Source organism: Clavelina lepadiformis, chromosome 1 (genome assembly GCF_947623445.1).
Source record: "Clavelina lepadiformis chromosome 1, kaClaLepa1.1, whole genome shotgun sequence".
NCBI classification, from domain to species: Eukaryota; Metazoa; Chordata; class Ascidiacea; order Aplousobranchia; family Clavelinidae; genus Clavelina; species Clavelina lepadiformis.
Genome location: NC_135240.1, coordinates 22,346,604 through 22,367,775, shown reverse-complemented (window position 1 = coordinate 22,367,775; position 21,172 = coordinate 22,346,604). Strand labels below are relative to the sequence as shown.

The 21,172-nt window shown below is 35.0% G+C and overlaps 2 protein-coding genes across 6 annotated transcripts; both read left to right on the top strand.

Moving 5' to 3' along the window:
- The first annotated feature begins 1,343 nt into the window (after positions 1-1,343).
- On the top strand, positions 1,344-14,445 carry LOC143463875 (uncharacterized). 5 transcript variants are annotated; one of them, XM_076962151.1, is made up of 35 exons: positions 1,352-1,517; positions 1,757-1,849; positions 3,840-3,927; positions 4,007-4,082; positions 4,270-4,351; positions 4,820-5,016; positions 5,190-5,398; positions 5,528-5,629; positions 5,745-5,803; positions 6,009-6,202; positions 6,428-6,621; positions 6,767-6,892; positions 6,954-7,015; positions 7,214-7,419; positions 7,558-7,760; positions 7,852-7,983; positions 8,083-8,230; positions 8,364-8,499; positions 8,578-8,795; positions 8,870-9,119; positions 9,232-9,404; positions 9,512-9,680; positions 9,939-10,113; positions 10,343-10,553; positions 10,718-10,816; positions 10,902-11,031; positions 11,225-11,470; positions 11,589-11,771; positions 11,844-11,995; positions 12,141-12,289; positions 12,451-12,649; positions 12,734-12,881; positions 12,986-13,122; positions 13,330-13,516; positions 13,636-14,445. In XM_076962151.1, exons 2-35 carry the CDS (start codon positions 1,837-1,839, stop codon positions 13,911-13,913), a joined length of 5,331 nt encoding a protein of 1,776 aa, XP_076818266.1. In that variant the 5' UTR covers positions 1,352-1,517; positions 1,757-1,836; the 3' UTR covers positions 13,914-14,445. The 5 variants fall into 5 exon arrangements, 4 of the variants coding, with proteins under 4 accessions (XP_076818266.1, XP_076818241.1, XP_076818250.1 ...); XM_076962126.1 differs by having other exon boundaries at positions 1,353-1,517; positions 5,742-5,803; XM_076962135.1 differs by having other exon boundaries at positions 1,353-1,572; positions 5,742-5,803.
- A 1,730-nt stretch (positions 14,446-16,175) lies between these two features.
- On the top strand, positions 16,176-19,957 carry LOC143468645 (uncharacterized). Its single transcript, XM_076965977.1, has 7 exons — positions 16,176-16,508; positions 16,680-16,883; positions 16,997-17,138; positions 18,653-18,791; positions 19,127-19,306; positions 19,570-19,742; positions 19,854-19,957. Exons 1-6 carry the CDS (start codon positions 16,302-16,304, stop codon positions 19,700-19,702), a joined length of 1,005 nt encoding a protein of 334 aa, XP_076822092.1. The 5' UTR covers positions 16,176-16,301; the 3' UTR covers positions 19,703-19,742; positions 19,854-19,957.
- The last annotated feature ends 1,215 nt before the right edge of the window (positions 19,958-21,172 follow it).

Below are 21,172 nucleotides of genomic sequence, written 5' to 3'. Positions count from 1 at the left end.
AAGCAACACAAATAAAGTTTTGTTTGAAGAGGATGATTGACAGAGCAAACATACAATAGCCTACCTTTGTATATTTTTCAAAGTTTGCTTATTTCAGTTTAAGCAAACACGCTTGATTACATATTAAAGCAATCTTTGAATTGTATTCTGATGCCGCTTATTATGTCACCATAAATTCATGGCTAGTAATTCAGGGTGGTAATTTCAACGTAAGGTTTATAAACTAAGAAACGAATACACTCGTCAGCTAAGCCAGGGGTCACCAAACTACGGCTCGCAAAATTAATTTGTCCGGCCCACCTCACTGAATCACAAATGAGCTTATTGTATGGCAGCCTGTTGATCAAAGTGAGAATTTGACCGGCGATCTTCAGTATTCATGTTTATCTTGTCCTTTGTGAAAAAGGTTTGGTGACGTCTGCTAAGCTATTAACTTACAAGAAGAAACTTTCGGTAATATAATAACCAAACCTCAAGGATTACGGTAGTACGGTGTACGTTTAGACATTCAGTGCTTGGTCATTGGCATTTAATGTCGATAGGTTTACCTGATATGTGTGCTGTGTAGCAGTTCTAAACGAAACTGACATTTTCACTTGTAAACTTATAAAGACTATCAGCAATCCATATTGGATAATGTGATGTTCAAGTCTAAATTCACTTAATTGTTTAATTTAGTCGATGGGCAATTTGTTAAGCTAGGTTTCGAAAAAGTCGAACTGGGTTATTTCTCGGTGGCAATACCTGAATTCCACTCTCTTTCAGGAAGTGTTGTTGTTTTCACAAAGTTGTACGATAGTGTCTAGAATACAGTAGATACCACTAGGCCACAGATTTGTGTGATAAACATGTTTCGTTCGATTAGCACTTAAGAACTGTATAGCATAATTTATTTGTCTGATTATTGAAACCTTAACAGCTCGACAAAGGCAAACATTCTGGACTACAGTACTATTTTGCAGTAAAACATGTTAGCTATTAGCTGATTAGGCTTACAGTTAAATAAGTCAACTACAAATGTCTAGTTAGACCGCATTTAAGTTGCTCTTTGTACATAAATGATAGTGCTGTTTGTCTCTTACTAAACAAACTGCTGTTCACTAGACGCAGAGTTGTCAACCACTGCAAAAAGTTCTAATCTAACTTTAAATCGAAATCTGCACATTAAAGGCAGACTGACTGGTTGACTGAACGTTGCTTATTATGAGAATGGAGAAATAGTTTTTGTTGGCTCAACTAGGCATTCGCAGTTACAAATACAGTAGTCGTAATGTTTTTAGTGCGTTACTTTTTCAGTGATTTTTGCCAAATGCCCTACAGCCTTAGGAAACGGCCTCAGTAACGATTAATGCATAGCTTTTCGTTAGGCTACTTTAGCTTGCTTAGATAATTTTGTATGCCGGTCTTTTATGCCTTTTTTGATTCAAACAGGCTGAAAAGGTTAATTTGCTACTTGAAAAGAACTGGAACTTGCAATGAAGACAATTATATTGCAGTCGAACTCAAGAACAATACATGTAAGTATACCGAGCGTCGTGTAGTCCTGTACTTAACTCTGCAACTAAAACTTAGGTACGTTATGTGTTTTGCAAAACTTGCTTTAGCTGAATAGTTAACAGTATTTAGAATTTGATAAATTGTTTAGCTTGCTAATTATCGAAACTTTTTCTTGCCAATCAACCGATTCTTATCTAGAGTGTGGCTTGCTTGTAACTTAGTATGCAATATTTCAAACCAATGTGTGTTTTTGTTGCAGAATTCTATTTTCAGACAATAAAAACTTGAACAACAAAATACGTTGAATGACTTGATTGTTCACGCTTTTGGCTTACAGTGATGGCTCAAGCAAGTAAGTGGTATCGGGTAGTTACGCTCTGTGCACTTTATGTGAACGAAGCTAAACTTCAGAGCTTGTCGAAATGTACGGAACAGCACCATACCAGTGAAATTGCTTACGTTTGTAGAATTTTATATATTACGCAATTTAGAATACATTTTGATAACTTTTTCTGTTCTTTTTCGAGATCGTCAATATTTCACATATCTTTTGACCTTCGCTCGTTTTTGACTAAGTCTTACAAACGTTGCTGATTTGCTGTAATAGTTGCTGTAATATGTAATAGTTGCACCGCGTACATGACACGGTATGTTGTTTCTGTTTGTGCCAACAAATTATTCTGCAGTCACGCATTTGTTAAACGCCTTATTACGCATATTAATGCTGATGAAAGCTTCCGCTTTACTCGTACATAACAACTTTGTTTGTGCAAAGTTAACCTTTTGTATGGCCAACCTTCACGACCATGTATAATCAAAGCTGAAAACACAATATATAGATGCTTAATCCTTTAAATCTTTTCAATCTTGTACCGCATACAAATGTCACGCTAAACGGTATTGGCATCTTTGACATAATTCACCAACTTTTGCGTTATAAGGTCTATTCCGTATATTGCATTGTTATTACTTTGAAGTGAGGGGCAAGTCCAAAAACAAGTTGGCTTTAAATCAAAGAGTAGTTGTCAGTAAGCATATTGGTGAAAGGGTTTTTAATAATATGTAGTGATTAATTATATCACGAAGAGGGCGGTCATTATAACGCCACCATGTAAAAACAATACGCCTGATGACTAGGGTTTGTATTCGATATGGTAGGCTAATTAACGCGTTTTGGATGGAATACGTCTCCATAGGTAGGTGATTAGTAAACACGTAATGTTTATTTTCAGCATAGGAATGTCACAGATGATAGGACATAAAGTGGTAAAGCATTCTTGCTTTTACGGCAGCTACCGGGCTAGCCTAGAGACAGCAGACATGACTGTATTGTACTGTAGCATAGCATTAACTTTAACCTGTACAAATACACCAACGTTAAGCTGGTTTAGGGTTATGAAACGCAAAATGTTCCAGTTATACACGTAAGTGCGCTATAATTATATCTATTGCTCTTTACTTCGCTACCACAGGAAACATTCTATTCATACTTGATCCAAAGACTTGAGTGATCGCTATTGTTTCTTATATGGTGACGTAATAAGAACCGCGATCTTCGTCATAATTTAAGCGATGAATTCGCATTTATTGTCACTTATTTATGTAATAAGTAATAACTGCTTAACGCCTTAACCTTAACTACTGCATATTAGTACAAATCCTTCCACCAGTGTATTTTAGTGACAACTACTCTTTGATTTTGGGCCAACTTGTTTTTCGACTTGCCGTCACTTTAAATTGCGTATATACGGTAGCTGTGTTTTAAGGCAAATGCAGAGTCTATTTCACCAGTTAAAAGTGTACAGTAAGAACGTGTTTCTGTTGAAGGTTATCAACTGCCTCTATCTAACCCTTATTTATCGCCTAGTTCCAAACATTGTCGTTGATACAAATCATAATCTAACCGCACAGGGGGGGAGACCGCAGTACTATATTACGGAATTACTGTATCGCGATTTTCCGTACCCACACCGGTACCGTCGGTACTTTTGGATAAAAGTACCGAATCTCTGTACCGAATTACCTTTTTCAAGAAATTTTAGTCGGTTCCGGTACTCGGTACTTTTAATTTAAATATTTCAAGATTTTGAAAAGTATGTTTTCCAAATGTTTATATTTATTAACAATTAATGCCAACTTATAGCTTTTGCTGTTCTCTATTAATGTACCGTTACCGACGGTACTTTTATAGTGCCAACTGCTCTCATCTGTTTGAACGTTATCAACAAATTTTATCTGTTTGCCTGTCTTTGCCATTGCCTATTTGAAACAATGCAATCTGCCGATAAAATAGTTACTTCCTTCACTAATATGTTAAAGTTTATACTAAAATACCCAATCAGATTGCGAAAATGATCAACGTACTTTGTATTGCGCACGCATCCCACCCCTGATGTACAGCCAACTTGCACTACAGCAACATTTTGGAAGGTAACTACAATGTCTGATGACACTTTTTAGCTTGTTAGTATTGTTGAAATATAGTTGGTGCGTTTGTGCTCTTTTAAAGGTTTGGTGGTATCCAAAGCATATATATTTCACCTAATCCTGAGAAGAAGTTTGCATTTGTTGAGTTTAGTACCAAGGTACGTGAATAGTCATGACCACTCCCCTGCTGACTTTTAATGTTACGTTTCAAGATTAATTAACGTTTTAACAATGACCTGCAGTGCGATATACTGGAAACCAAGCACTTTTAGCATTGTTAGGTATGGCAAGATATCAGAAATTAATGCGATAAAGCTAGATAACATACCTCTATGTTCATTCCAGGAAACGGCTAATGCCGCGCTGAGGGGAGGGGCGAGCGTGGGACTTTTTCCTCCTCTACTACTCAATTGGTATCAAAACAAAAGTAAGCGAACGAAACCTAATTTGCAGACATTAATTACTTCAGAATTTTTATGTGAATATTATAAACGTTACTTGTTTCAAAGTAATAAAACAGTCGGCTCCGTTAGCGTAGTGCATGGTTCGAGCGCCGAGCAATTATGCGGCCTGTGTGTGATACCCGGTGGCGCTGCCGTTGTAATGCACTTGGGTAAGATATTAACGACGTTGTTACCAGTGCTCCTGGCGAACAGTTTCTGGTACGGGAAATACGATATAACAAATAAAACAAAAACCAACAAAATTTATGTATGTCCATCGGAACTTGCTCAATGGCTAGCTTGGTAACCGAGGCTCGAGCGATGACTTGCAAAGACTTTTTTCAGTTCGAGGATGAAGATTGTTATAGCGCAACATCCGTTTGTAAAGATTTTAAGATCTGTTCTTCCAAAAGTTAGGCTAGCATTGACATTTTTCCGCTTTATTTCTGCAGGTGCAGGGCACAACGTTAACAAAGTTAAAGTTCAGCTGTGCAGCTTTAAGTTAGAAGCTGACAACGACATTTTGGAGTATGTAAGACGTTCAGATCACTACCTCGAATTAAGAAGCCATTGGTTTGGAAAGTTTGCCCGCATTGAACTTACAGGAAAAAATCCCGATATTTTAGCGGAAATCCAACCTGTTTTAAAAGTAACGTTATTGTGAAAAAACAAAAATGTTACTTATCATGTAAACTTGAGTCAACTGAAAAAAGTTTTAACTGTGCAAAAAGTGCTTAAAAGTATTACAATTTACATCAAAAGTTTAAAATGTTGGAAAACGTTGGTTCAAATTCTATGACAAATACATGATTTCTCTGCTAGGAGTCGAAGGATGATTGTCAGTTGCATCAGCAAGATTTCGAAAAGGAATGCGATCAACGTTTTCGAGAATTCTTGAGTAAATTTTCCTCAAGTGAAAGACAGTTCGATAAAGAACAATTGAAAAGCGTAAGAGCACAAAGAGGATGGAACAAATTTAACGAACAGATCACAATTTCCCACAGAGAAAACCAATTTTCAGTTTTTGCAAGGTTGGCTAAGAACCAAAGTTTAAAAATATTTTCCGGATTTAAACTCTGATTATTTATTATAATTTTAATCAGTATTCATTATAACAGGAAAACAGAATTAATAATAGATATTACGTCTTGATTATTTAGATGGGATTGTCTGGGACCAGGTAAAGTGAAGTTGGTCGGTTTAGCCGTTGATGTGGAAGCTGCCATGATATGGCTGAAAAATCAATGTCGACTAAAGTCCAGGTAAATCAGTGCTGATTCAATACATTCAACCGATAGTTGATATATATTAGAAACGTAACTCTTCCAAATTTGCACACATCATTCGTAATTATTTTTGCCCCTTTGTATTCAGCAGTCCACAGGCAGGAAGTTCTAGTTCACGTCGCAGCGAAGTGCAGAGAGAGTCCAATTTAGGTATTTTTGTTGTTTTGTTTTTTCTGTTTGGAACTCTCGGAATTACTTTAGTTAGAGGATACTTGCCGGAAATCGCAATATACACATCATATAAGCATTGTATGAAATTATATTAGTACATTAGAATAATAGATTTTCCAATGTACTATTCTATTTTCTGCACTTTTACATAAAAAATACATGACACACATCATCACGTTCGCAGCTATTTCCCCGTGCTCGAGTCTCCATCAATTCAACCATATTTTGTATTTTGACAACGATGTGATCGAATTCATTAGAAGATCAAAGGAACATATGACGTCATTGAAAACAGAACTCAAAACGTTGGCAAATGTTGATATTAGCGGAAAGTCGCCCAAAGTGGAAGCACAATTTTGGCCACAGCATACCACAAATGTAAAGCTATCAAGTTTTGACTGCTACTAGCAAAATAAATTTCACTGTCTAAAGTAAAAAAATCATAACTAGATCGAAAAATAATCATTTACAAAAATATTTATACTGTACTTTTGAAAGATAAGTTTTTTAATATATCTATGAAAAACTCATGTCATTGCAAATTTATCCGAATAATAAAGGAATACTATTCTTTGTCATATGTAATGTTGTTTCATGCTACAGGTCATTGACCAAATGGATTTTGAGGTGAAATGCAAACAAAAAATAAACTCGTTTTTTGCAAAGTTTTGCTTTCAAATCAGAAACTTTGACGTTGCTAAGTTGTGTAGCATAAGAAGCAAACATGAATGGACCAGGTTTAATAGCCTTTTAACAATTGCGATAAACGAAAACTCCGAAGTTGTCGTGTTTGTAAGGTATATGTTCGAATAACGGATTTTTGATTTTCGATTTTAAGGATTGTTTCCGCATGAAATGGCTAACAACGAAAAATTTTTTTTAAATGCGGCAGTTTTCTAAACTTTTCTTATGTATTCTCCCTTGATGTCTGTTTTGATTCAGATGGGATCATCTGATTAAAGGTGGAGTGAAAGTCATCGGTCTTTTGGAAGACGCCGTTGCAGCCATGACTTGGTTGCAACATCAGTGTGACAGTTCACTAGAAGTTATTGTTCCAAAAGGAGAAAGGTTTGCTTATTTCCATGTGCTTATATAGCTTTCTAAATGATTTAACACCAAGTTTTTGCAGTTCACGCACAAGGCGATCAAGTGGTAGTTCCGGGAACATGACTCTACATTCAACAGTTGAAGGTACACAGGCCTTGACTGTGTTTTAAGTAGAATATATTAAAGATATTAATGAAGTATACTTGATTATACAGTAATCCGTGCATTAAGCCGATTTTATCGTTGATAATTACGGCAACGTAGTATAATTGAACGCGCAGAACGGGATAGCTACACTGCTTGTAACTTTCGGTGCCAGTATTGTTTCCTATGCTTCTACAGGAAGTCCCGGCACCTCGGGATCAAGTCAACACTTTCGTGAATTCGAGCATCAACTTGAATACGACCATGACGTCGTAGAATTTATTCGACAATCGCCTGATCATCTCGCAGACTTGAACAATAATATATTTAAGGATCTCGCACAAGTCACAATTGTGGGAAAGTCTCCTGACATGAAAACTCATTTCAAGCCCACACTATCATCGGTAACCAAGATATGCTAAAGGAGAACAGGCCTATAATAGGAAGACGAATATGAAAAATCTATCTTTTGTTTTATGTGTAGATTCGCATTCGTTCGTGTTTATAAGTTTTGTAAATCAATTGATTTTATATTGAAACAGAACGTCGGTCTAACCGATCAAAGGAGCTTCGAAAATAGATGTATACAGAAAATTGATAAGTTCTGCAAAAAGTTTGACTCCAACCAGGAAATACATGAAGTGGATTGTCTGGACGTTATAAGAAAGGAAAATAAATGGAAAAAATATAATGAAAAAATAAAAGTTGACGTCAGTGCTGACAAGAGCGTTTTAGTTTATGTGAGGTGATTTCATGCTTTCAAAATCTTAGAGTTCATGTGGCAATATTAATGTTTGACAAGAAAAGTATAGTTCTACAAAACTGTTCCTTTATAGGTGGAATAATCCACAACCTGGTCATACTAAACTGGTTGGTTTGTCAAAGGATGTTGCCGCTGTGTCCCAATGGCTGCAGTGTCGCTGTAGCTCAACTACTGAGAAGATGTCACTTTCGAAGACTCAGATTGAGTACTGTTGCGGATTTTTATTGGTCTTATCATTCCGTTTCTGCGGTGGTGCGACTTTTATTAGGGCTTCGTAGTTTATTTTACTAACACCGTTTTTTAGAATTTTGGAAATGTTTGGAATTCTTTCTGAGTTGAAGATCACATGCAATGCTTCCTTTGAAATAAATAAGGAACAAAAATTTATCACTTTCGGAGGCTCACATAAAGATGTGCTTGAATGCCAGAGAAAGTTTACCGAGAAGTTAAAGGTGCTGTTAGTAGTGGTACTCCACTTCTGTAAGATCAAATAATGGCATTTTTTATGAATGCTTCCATTTAAAAACTTATAACTCTATCTTGATTTGTCTTTCTTTCTTGTACTGATTATAGGGTGTTTTTCAGGTCGCATTTGACCACTTATCCTTGAGAGATGATACAATAGAGAGGTTTCTGAAAAGAGCTTTGGATCCTGCTGTAAAATGCGAAGTGAACCTCGCAGAAACAATAAGAAAGGATTTTCAAACAAAAAATATTAAAGGTATTCATGAACACTATTTACTACTTTCAAAAGTAGACACGCGTTAACTTTGGAAAATATTTTTCACTTGATCCGCAGCTGTCTTGGAATACAGAAGAGGAGAACTAATTGCGTGGTATGACAAACAACAGGATTTGTTTAAAGCATCAAAATCATTGAAGACTTTGATTGATAGTTGTATCATATCCTTGACCAAACTATGTAACAAGCAGCTATTTCAAACTCCTGAATGGAGAAAATTACGAGGAAACCTTTGGACAGTCGGTGCTATTTTTATTTCTTTCACGTTCACTGAGGTAGGTGCTACCTGAAGAAAAATTATAAACAATTTTAGCCTAATTTTGCAAATTATCCTGTAATGATTTATCAGGAAGAAGCCCGCATGTCGTTGGTTGGGCTTAAACCTAACCTTGGAAAAGGACGTAAACTAATAGAAGATTTCATAAAAGAACATTGTTCAAAAGAAGTGGTCGTAGAGCTTGATTACCCATCAGCCCTTTTTCTGAAGGTTTTTGCTAAAGATAACGGCCTAATGTCTAAATTGAATGATTTGGATTGGAAGTTATCAAAAGAAAAAAGTGGCATTGTCCTCAAGGGACAGTGGTCTCGTACCAAAGAAGGTACTGTAAGTTTGTTGTACTGCTACTAAGATATCATGGTGTTCCATCGCATTCTCTGCTGAAAAAAGGTATGTTCTACTCAAAACCTATTAAATGTTATTATTAATCACAGCTGCTATAGCAATTAAAAACGCAAAAAGAAGCATAATTCGTCATGATATCTCTATTGATGAGGTAGGTATGGCAGATTATTTGCGAGGGGACAAAGGAAAACAATTTCTCAGAGCAACTCAAAACATAACAAAATGCATCCTGTTGGTGGACACTGATATCTGGCAGCAAAGGGTGAATGCTTAAAATGCTAATAGTGTGCTGTGTTATTATTTTTATGCATTAAGTTATGGCTCTCAACACATATTTTGTTATCAACAATGACGGTATTTTCATATCAGAGCATCTCTGCGAGACAGTTGGTGGAAGCTCAGTTACCAGGCACAAACGTTTCGGTCAAAGTCATCGAAGGAGACATCACAGAGCTGCATTGTGACGCGATAGTAAACTGTTCAAACGAACAACTTGAACTTCGCCCTGCCGGAGTATCTGGAAGCATATTGAGCAAGTGTGCGTCCGTTCTCTCTGATCTACTTAGTGTTGTTTCTTGTTTTTGTTGCACACGAAACACTAGTGATTTTAATTGATTCCACTTTTGATAGAATTTAGGCTCGGTGTTTGGAATAACCTATACCAACTCTGGTTTTAAATTTTAGTCAAAGCTTCCGCTTTCATTTCCTAGTACAAATGAAGGGATATTACTTTATTGTTATGAAACATGTAATAACAAAGTATAGACAAATTTTATTAGCTATTAGAATCCTTCAGGTGGAAGATCATTGCAGATAGAGTTGAATCAGCACAAACAAAGAATTCATGAAATGGATTTCAAAGATGGGTTGAAGAAAACTTGGACAAAGACTAGATTGAAACCTGGACTTGCAGTAACAACCTGTGCGAGTTCACTTCCTTGCAATAAAATTATCCATGTGGTTGGACCTATGTAAGTATCATGACTATTTTATTTATTTTCTCGTTGATTCTGCACACACCTTAAGCTTAGGTATTGTTACGGAATAAGAAAGATATTGGTCTAAAACTCTACATTTTAGACCAGTAAGATATTTTCATTATTTTAGACTCTAAAATTTTGCTTGTCTTCTACATTTTTCTTTTCCATATAGTAATAAAAAACGACAAACACAAACTACGTAAAACGTATATACTTTTAGTTGGAGGCATTCGAATAGTGCAACAGCGTCTCATTGTCTGAAAGACTGTATCCAGTCGTGTTTGAAAGAAGCAGAGACCCACAAGTTAAATTCTATTGCTTTACCGGCAATTAGTTGTGGTGTGTTTGGAGGCAAAGCTAGAATATGCGTGCCCATAATCGTCAAAGCCGTTGAAGAATATTTTCAACAGAATGACTCCTGCATAAGAACGGTACTAGATTGAGTGAATAAAATTGTGATGTTCTTTTCATTGATATTATCACATGCATATTTAATCAATTTTTACATCTTTTAAACTCCCGTTTGAGCTTGCAAGTACTTTTTTCAGGATAACAGTTATAAGCATTTTCTTCCAAATTCACTGTTTTGTTACAGGTTCATCTGATTGAATTTACTAATCAAGAAATTCTATGCTGCTTCAAAGATGAACTTGATCGCGTTACTTCGAGAAATACGGATCAACGCGAAAAACAGGTTTGTAAGTTGTTAATGGAAGCTGTTGTTTGAAATCTTGCTTTTATCTTTTTCGGTTTGTTTTCAATACATGTTCATGCTCCAGGCTTCCACTTACGTTCGCTTACCTATTACCGCCACCTCTTCGCTTAAATATATTGATGGTGCATTGGTTGTTAAAGTGATTCAAGAAGACATACTAAAATCAAATTGCGACGCTATTGCAATCCCTCAAGGTAACATTATAATACAATTATTGTATTATAACTGCGTCTTATTGATGAAAATTATTTTATTCCGAAACGGCATGTTCTTTGTTTGGGTTGTAGTTGCAGTCACACTGCAAGGCTTATAAGCCCCCTTTCAAATTTTCATTGCTAATAACATGGCAAACGGTGTACATGTCTAACTAGATTGATTCTTATCTAGGAGGTCAAATTTCAAAACAGCTGTTTGCTCAAACTGGACTAAGTGTCAAGGACAAAGACAAGTCTTCCTCCAGTAATAAATCATCCAACTACAGCGTGACCAGTGGGGGCGCACTACCATGCAAGAACATCTTTCATGTTGTGACTCCTGGCAGTGCTGCAGAAACCGAGCAGGTTTTTGTGGCGGTTTTGCAAGAGGCAGAAAACTTAATGAGAGTTTCTCTTGCTTTTGCAGCAATTGGAACAGGTAATTGGATTACTGCCTAGACGCCATCTTTCAATGAGATTGCCAATTGTCGTTTTGTGTAGCTGGTAGATTTTGTGTATATAAATTGCTCAATGTAGATTGTATGCTCTCAAATCAGGAAATGCTGGTTTGGACTGCGCTGCGGTTTCAATATCAATGCAAAAGGCTATTAACCAGTTCAAAAGAAGCAAACCTGTTTACTTGAAGAGAATTGAAATCGTGATATGTGATTCAGTCATTATGAGCGTTTTCCAAATAGCAATGTCCGGATTAAATAATACCTCGCAGGCTGAAAATGCTGGTTTGTATTAACTTTGCTTTCAAGAAATACTTATAAATTCAGTAAATGTGTCTGGAGTAAATACCAGTTTAGCAGATTGGAATCTGCTTGGGGCTGATTCAACTGACGGTCAGCAGGAGCTTTCAACAAATAGACAATCGCTTATCCTGGAAAAGCAGCAGATTAGTGAAGGAGAGAGCATAAAAGTCTTCCTCTGTTCAAACCAGCGAGCCCGCATCAACCAAGTATAATGGTCGCTCTATTTTACTGAAAAAACTTTTAACGTCACGTTTTAGTTCAAATGGCGAAAATAAAACGGTAAAATACGATATTATTTGCCGCTGTTGATTCTGCTTGTAACTGGCGTTGGTTACTTGTTTTTGTTTCAAGGCATCAAAGAAAATTTTGGAACATGTTAAGGAAATGAGCATTACAAAATCTATTGAGGATATAGTTTTGGCCAGTTTTGAAGACGAGAAAGAGTTGTTGGCTTTAGAATCCAAGCACGGAGTATTGATTCGGAGGTTGTCTAGCGGATCGTAAGTCATCTGATAGCTATTAATTTCTTAACTCCGTTTGATTTTAGTAAATTTTTATCTATTTACTTTTGTTTAAATATATGGAACTGTAACTGGTGCAAACAATATATTCTTGGCGATTGTTGATGTACGTATCTTAACAAGAACACACTTATTCGTAGTGGAGATGGAAAATTACAGATCTCTGGTTTGAAGGAGAACGTAATAGAAGCATATGCGGCTGCCTTAGAAATGATAAGACAGACAAAAGAAATCCACATTTGTGCAGAATATGTCACTTGGCAGTATCGTGATCCACACAATAATAAAAAAAGAAACTTTGCTTCTAAACACAACTGGCAAATTGAAAATGATCACAAGGTATATTGTTTCTTCAACTTCTCAGGTGTATAAATGAGGAAATTTTCACGGAAGCTATTGACTTCATTTTCTCTTATTTTTCAGAAAAACAACCAAGGACAGACTACGATACAAGTTGAGGCCGAAGGAAAAAGTCTAACATTCGTCATCGACTTTGCATCTATGAAAGAAACTTGTTCGAACACAAACACTATGATTGATGTTTATCGTAGCTTGAGAAGTGAAAAAAAAGGTAAGAAAATAATATTGATCAGACGCAAGACAAATGACTAAGAAAATATACAAAATATTCTAATCAGGTTTGGTTTCTTATAACAACTTTTTCTGTTTGTGTAGAATACCCTTCTTGTTGGACCCATATGGATAACAAACTTGTGCTTGTGGAAACTCTAAAAATCGATTCGTCTGAATACGTTGATGTACAACAGCAGGTTCTTATGAGCGCAAAGGGCTTGATTAGCAACATAATAAAGGCGAGAAATGCTTTTAAGTACATATACCTATTAATTCTGTTGCAAATGCAAAATATTTTACAAGATATTACAAGATAACTTCTCCTTGTAAATCCTGTAATACTATATAATACAGTATATTATTATTACCGGCATGCTATGTGTTGTTACTTTTAACGTGCTTATTTATACATATACCCTTGACATACCAAATTTTCTTAACTATAGATAGAACGCATCCAAAACCCCACGCTTTATGATCAATTTCTTGCCCAAAAGAATAGAGTAGAATGCAGAATGAGAAAACTTGGGTCTCACGACCGAGTCACACGAGAGCTTTTTCACGGAACCTGCGGAGAAGTTTGTGAAAATATTTTCAAACATGGATTTGATCGAAGCCATGCTGGAAAGAACGGTTAGTTGCGTCATTTAAAAAAAAACTTGTTTGATTCAAACAAATATGAAAATGTTGTCAGTTATTTTTGTTGTTTACCCGATGTGCATTACAGTATCCTACCTTTTCAATAATTACAGCAACACTGTACGGCAGAGGGGTTTATTTTGCCATTGAATCTTCGTATTCTCATGGATATACCACCAAGGATAGCAGTCATACCCGAAAGATGTTTCTTGCTGACGTCATAACAGGGCAGTATTGTTCAGGTCATTCTCTGTTGGTAACTCCTCCAGTCATCCCTGGATCCAACAATGACCCCTATGATAGTACCGTGAATAACACTTCCACGCCCAGCATTTTTGTTGTATTCAAAGATGCCAGCGTCTATCCTCTGTATCTTGTAACTTACGCCTGATTTGAGCTTTCAAGGCGCCTCGATGTATTTATCACTGAGAATAACTCATGCAAAGAATGTAGTTTGTTCATTTATGTACAGTGCATTTTTGTGAAAGATGATACTCGAACTGAGAAGAGAATTCTGTGTAGAATGATAGCTAGCTATGTATTTGCGCCTTACTTTCTACTAAAAAAAAGATAGAAAAACTTTGACATATATACAAAACAAAATAAAACTCAATTTTAATAGCACGCTCATTCAAACTTTTTGCGCAACTGTGCAGGCTAATATGTCTCACTTGTAAAACAACTCTGAACTCTCATTCCTGTATCGTCGTTTATTTGTATTTTACAATTTTGTGGCCCATTAATATTTGAAAACAAAACCATTGCTAATCTCATTTAGATATTCATATAGTAGATTTTTTACAAATTTTATTATTCACCCAATTATGATGAGATAAATTTTCCTCCGGCACAAATAGATCTATTGTAATATTGGTTCCACGACATATGGCCGCGGGAAAGTGGCCGCGAACAAACTCACCGGGGTCAACTGAACGTGACGTAAATTGACCGCAGACAAACTGACTGTGACATAAACTGGCCGGCGATCAAATTAACCGTCGATAAATTGGCCGGCGATCAAATTAACCGACGACAAATTGGCCGTCAAAAGGTCAAAATTCTAATTCACTATCTAGTCACTTCTGTTTATTTCAATAAACGTTTCAATGTGTATTGAAATAAAAAACAATTTTGTTAAAAACAAAGGAAATAGTTACAAACAAATATTTACTTTACATATCATATACTACCGAGTTTAAAATTTTGACCTTTTGACGGCCAATTTGTCGCCGGTTAATTTGATCGCCGGCCAATTTATCGACGGTTAATTTGATCGCCGGCCAGTTTATGTCACAGTCAGTTTGTCTGCGGTCAATTTACGTCACGTTCAGTTGACCCCGGTGAGTTTGTTCGCGGCCATATGTCGTGCTCCCTGTGATATTACCTGTGTTGAAGTTTTCTTTTTGAAAGGCATTATTTTTCGTTATTTGCTTATAAACATTGGCCTTACCGATGTATGAGCTTCATATAAACACAGAGATGCAATTTCAAATCATTTTCCAGGAACGTGAAAGTGACTGAATTTTGCTGAATTTCATGCGTGCAGCTGACTAGTATTGATAAGCAATACATGATTTGAAGAAAATTTTCAAATTTCTTTGCTGTCACCTATATAAGGATATTTTGTATTTCACAAATTTCATTTCATTTGTACACCGCGACATCATGGCCCTTAGCATTTCCTAATTATTCATTGACTTCATGTTTAATACATTTCGCTTTACATTTAGTATAATTAAGCAAGGTATAAAAATGTCTCATGGTGACATGTTACATTTTTGCGGAAGCTTTAGTATCATTAGATTTTACCCTTACTAAGAATGAATTTGAACTCTTCACTTGTAAGCAGTAAATGCATACCCATATCTTATTGCAAATAATTCATCAATTTTACGTGTTTGTATTTTGAAAATATATTAATCTAGCAATTCTTCTATAACTGGCTGACTATAATAACAATTCTATATTGTCACCAAAATTTGTCATTACCCGTATACGCGCATAGCTGTTGATTGATTTATTAGACATTGTGTTCAGTGTGGTTTCGAACAGGTAATTGTAGTCAAAAGCTTTAATCGATAAATTTTTGCTACTACTGATGTAAAATATAATGGAAGTAGTTTTTATCCTGGAAGAATTTCTGACCACACAGCTTCTCATTTTCTATTCTTCGAGTGTGTTCATGTTATCAAACTATTTGTTGCATGTCGTTCCAATACAAACGTATTATCTGGAACCTAGCAAAATCAACTTTAACCTTATTAGGATATTTGGATCGAGAATGTGGTAGGATCGAGTTCTTTATGCGCATGGATCACTTGTAAAAAACATCCTTTCGCAGCACTGGCGAGAAAAACTTTAGTTGTTAAACACGAATGCATAAACAAAGCCTGCTTGGTGGTGAAACAAAAAAGAGCGAATTACAATTATGACTGATATTTGCCCCAAACAACCATCCAAATGGACTAAACGTAAGTTTTAAAAAAACGTAACTAAAAGCGCGTATAATGTATTTGTATATGTTTTATATTTCGTGGAAATGTAGCACTGTTATTGCTATATACACTTATACTGCCAAGGATTGATGAGAATATAGAGTTAGTTGCACAAACATGAAATGTCTTTTATGTGTTCCGATCCGATATTCTCAGAATACATTATTCATGTTAAAGATGTAATACCAGATTTGGAAACATGTTTGCATGACGTCACCTTGATCACCACCAAAATAAAAAGCAAGTTTCGTTTTAAACTTTTACAGTTTGCTTTTACAAGTGATATGGAAGGTAGTGGTTTTACTCAGGAAAATACTTTAAAAATAAAGGGTCCCCCGGAGAGAGGGCCAATAGTGATTATTGTTATAATTAGTATCTTGGAATTTTTGGAGTTTTTCATCTTAGTTTTTATTCTTCGAGCATCGTGGATAGACGGACACAACAAAAAGTCAATTTGTCAGTTCATCGTTTCTTTTTCGCTGTTGAAAAAAGTAAGCTTCTAAGTAGATTAATTCTGTTTATATATTAACTACGATCTACAAATCAACATAAGAGATTTAAAACCTGTAAACAGACAAAAAAAGGTTGTGTATAGGCTAATGTTATACCAATAAAACTGTATAGATAAAAACTGTTACAATGGTTTTATGAATTCTTCGTAGTGTTTCCTTTTATCGGCGGTGATCATACTTGCTCTAAACTCATTCATGTTGGTGAGAATTTTGCTTCCTCTGGAATACGACGACGAGCTGTGTTCATTTTTGTTACGTTTCACTGGAGTGACATCATACAACATCGCCATGATAAGCGTGTACTTGTACCTATGGGTGAAGCAATATCACCTTCATTCCTCACCAGTTTTGAGGGTAAAAAACAAAAATGTATAAAGTATCATTTTTACGTTTAGTTTTTTTTTAAACAAGCAAAATATATTTAGCAATTAAAAAACATTTAAACGTTATTGTGTTATATGCTTTAGACTGTTCTTCCGCGCTGGTTGCCAGTACTCAGCAAAATATCCCTCATGCTAATTTTAGTCACATTTGTGCTGCCTCTCATTATGGTTTGGACAACTGAAAATGTGTCCGGTATTTACAGGGATGGATATTGCTATCATGAATGTGAGTTAACCTTCTACAACCGTAAATTTGTTATATCAGATTAAACATTCTAAAATAATTCATTAATTTCTAAACCTACGATTGGGCAGGAAATATTAATTTTTGAAATAAATCGCAGTAATCTAAAGTAAATGGTTGATTTGTTTTCAGATTGTTTTTAATAATTTATCATAATTTTCCTTCACGAGATTAGAATTCTCAACGGTTTATCCAGACTGTTGTTTCTTCTGCTTAAGCATTTTCGTTTTATAGTTTTCTGATTACAATAATAAAATTGTATTCACTCTCTTCTGGCATTTTGGCGCCTTTCCAAAGTATTTCCTGTACACTAAGGTAAAGTTGGTTACTGATTTCCTAGTTACTTTTTCAGTTAATTATTCTGTATCGGTGAGCAACTTCATCTACAAATAAATGTAGTTGAAGGAGAAATTAAATGACATGTAATTAACTTTATTTGCATGTTATTTGTTTTATTTACATGCATGCATTTAGATGTTGTGGACAAGTCTGACAGTTATAGATAAAATACTATTTTTAGCATTTTCAAATGTTGACATATCTATTATTGTTAAGTTAAATATTTTTACTTGTCTGTCATTGTCAATATGCTATACACAGTGGCGGCATTCAATACATTTACGACTGTTTCTATGAGCATTGAACCATGAATACACCTATATAGACTGAGTTTTAAATTTCGGCATAAAATTCGATTACTCATCGATTTAAAGATATCGAAAAAGATATCGTTATGTTTTCCGGACCATATTTCTTAACAATGGACATTTTTGGGATATATACTTTACCTTTAGCTACAAATTTAAAGAGATAGATCTTTTGTCGATATTTGAATATAGGCAATAGCATCTGTGCCAAATCTTTCGTGACATTCTTAATTGAGCACTAATCAGCAAACATGCGTCTAACCGCTTGAGATCATTTTTAATACCAGAAAAGTTACACACCGTAGCATTAGCTCTAAAAGTTTTATTTTATAAACTGTTTTCTAAAGTTTGCCCGATGAAATTAAAATAATAAATAGTACAAATTAAAATGAATAAAACAAAAAATAAAAAAATCCCATACAAAATGTAGCCGAACCTACTGAAAAACTAATAAGTCACCAGAAAAAAATCAAAAAAGCTTTTATTTCTGTTTACCACTGTGCAGGTTTTATATGCGCATGCATAAAAAACAAAAATGTTTGCTCAACATTATTACAACTTGCAATTCAACAGTACAATTTAAATGCAACCAATAGAGCGTAAACTTCGCAGTTATACCGTTTCGCTTCATTTTTGAAAATTTTGAAACTCGGCAGCGCAAACTGACTGAATCCCATCACTGGTGGTTTGTAAATCGCATGTAATATTTCGACTAAGATTATTTACTGAGATTAATAATTTAATTATTGTTAAAAAAAATTTTGTGATTTGTGTTTGCAAAGATTTTGTGTAAATAATTTTTTCATTACTCTATTGACATTTTTAACTTGGTCCCGAATCAATTTATAGCTTCAGCCGTCACACTTTTCCCGGCTTTGATGATTGCAGCCACTTTTATTACACAAACCGCTTACACGATTTTATTCTACGCAACGTTAAAGATTTATGAAAAGGCAAATAGGACTGCGGCAAACACTAAGTCGCAAAGGTAAATTACCTTTAACAAACAGTATACGTTAAAAACCATTTTTGAAAATTATTATTAAAACAGATTATTATGTGCTGATATTATTATCTACATACATGTATATGTAACCAAATTAATATATGATATAAGAATTCATGTTATTGTACTAAATGATTTTATATTTACAGTATTGTAATTATATATTTACTGCATGTTAATGTCCAGTAAGCAAATGGTATTTAATAAATACTTTTGCCAGTATTGCGAGTTTATCTTTGTGCATTGGTCATTGGTGTTATGAAGCATTTTTCTATTTCATATTTTTATATATTTTTTGTACTTGCGTTTTCTTCCAGGAAACTTGCTCAACGTTGTCTTTACTTTGCGATTATCGCTGTTGTCACTGACTGCATCTCCCTGGTATGTATTAAAGTAACTGGCTTCTGGATTCCGGAATTATACGTCAATTTATTTTCGAAGCTTGACGTCTTCATGAACCTGTTATGCATGCTCTTCTGTTTTAACAAACTACCAGAGTAAGTACTATCAACAACAAATACATATATTTGCGTACGTCGTAACCGTCGTCAGTTATATAAACATACTCGTTTCGGTTGCCGTTTGTATCGTTCATCATCACCATTTTTAATTTTCGTCATTGGTGTCGTTATGTTTACCTGCTGGCTTAACACATTTACAATGGATCAAAGTAGTGTAATTTGAAATAAATTTCTGAAAACGGTTATAAAAGATAAAACTGTATGTAAAAAGTTATAAACTACATTTTCCTGTTTCTCAGCGTACTGAAGAAAGTCGTACGTCTTGTCACATGTGGGAAAATTATCATTGCAAACGAGAACGAAACTGTTGCGAATTTTCAGATGGCAACTGTCCCAGCCTCACAACCAAGAACTGTTGACATCACAGTTTGAAGCATTAATTAGGCTAGTAAGCTGCAGATTAGCCTACGAGGTACCCGTTATAAAATCTTTCGCAACTGCGTCACTATGTTACGTATTTGACGTACGCGATGTCACTCAGTCACATTTAAATATATAAATACAATTTGAAATTATTTTTCAGGAACGTTCAATCTATTGAATTTTGAAAAATCTTATACTTGCAGCTGACTGGTGCTTATAAGCAGCTGATGTTTTTTTCAACAGATTTTAGATGTTCAACTTTTTTCGTTCTTGTCGCCCTTACTGCATAAGAATTTTGTATTTTACAAATTTCATTTTATTTGTATGCCACGACATGGTCTAACATTTTGCCATCATCAATCGTTGATTCAAATTGATTTCATGTGTAACATACAGTGTACGCTTCACACTCAATATTTAGTCAAGGTGTAAAAGTAAATGATGGCTTGTTACAACTTTACGGTAGTTTTAGTATAACGTTCGATTTTGTCTTTACTGCGTCTGAATTTGTTATGCTAAACTTTGGTAGTAATCAGTAAATGTAAAGCAATATCTTATTGAAATTAAAACATTAATTTCACCTTCTGGTATAATTTTAAAATACAACCTAGTGTTAGTAATTCTAATTTAGCTGCATAGTTGACAATAATAGCAATTCTACACCGTTAGCCAAATGTGTCATTGAGCAAAGTTGTGGATTGATTTATTGGATATAGCGTTCCGTGTGATTTTGAACAGATCGTCATCAATAAATTTAATCAATTGCCACTGTAGTGATATACAATATTGGCTAATGGAAATAATTTCTATCCTGTGGTTAGTGGCGTATTTACAGTAGGATTACAGTCTAATTTTTAAAAGCTGGGTTAAAATTCCCGTGCATTTTCATTCAACCCAATATGCGCAATGCGCAAACGTTTGTACTCACTTCGTTCACGTTCAGACTAAAAAATGCTTTAAAACGCTTTGCAATGTAATTTAGTCTCATATTTATACGTATACGATAGCTGCCAATTCATGATGTACACTTTTAAAACACCGTGTTCAGCGTTTTTGTAAAACTGTACACTACAATTTTTAAACGTTGTAAACCTGCTTATTACATGTTTGTCTATAGTTTATAATTGATAAGTAGTCGCAAAACAAGGAAATGCAACAAACGAAAAAAGCCTATGGCCCAAAAACGTTGGGTTTGTGAGGGGGCCATGACCCAATGACCCCTGAATTAACGAATTAATGCTTGTATAATATTATTTGCTCGGACTTGACATTTCTATTCTGTATTGTGACCTGATATTCTCAGAATACATTATTTATGTTAAATATATGTCAAATTAGATTAATAAGGCACGTTTGCATGACGTCACCTCGAAAATAAAATGCAAGTTGCATTCAGTCTTTTGTATTTTGGTTTCAGCAGGTGACATGGAAGGTATTAGTGGTTTCACTCAGGAAAGAACATTAAACGTAAAAGGGCCC

Bases quoted from the DNA above. Each gene is read 5' to 3' on its own strand.
- LOC143463875 (XM_076962126.1), top strand. The intron at 11,772-11,843 runs GTTTGTATTAAC...ATACCAGTTTAG, and splicing joins CTCGCAGGCTGAAAATGCTG to CAGATTGGAATCTGCTTGGG. The intron at 12,882-12,985 runs GTAAGAAAATAA...CTGTTTGTGTAG, and splicing joins CTTGAGAAGTGAAAAAAAAG to AATACCCTTCTTGTTGGACC.
- LOC143468645 (XM_076965977.1), top strand. From the start codon at position 16,302: ATGGAAGGTAGTGGTTTTACTCAGGAAAATACTTTAAAAATAAAGGGT. The intron at 16,509-16,679 runs GTAAGCTTCTAA...AATTCTTCGTAG, and splicing joins CTTTTTCGCTGTTGAAAAAA to TGTTTCCTTTTATCGGCGGT. The intron at 16,884-16,996 runs GTAAAAAACAAA...TATATGCTTTAG, and splicing joins ATTCCTCACCAGTTTTGAGG to ACTGTTCTTCCGCGCTGGTT.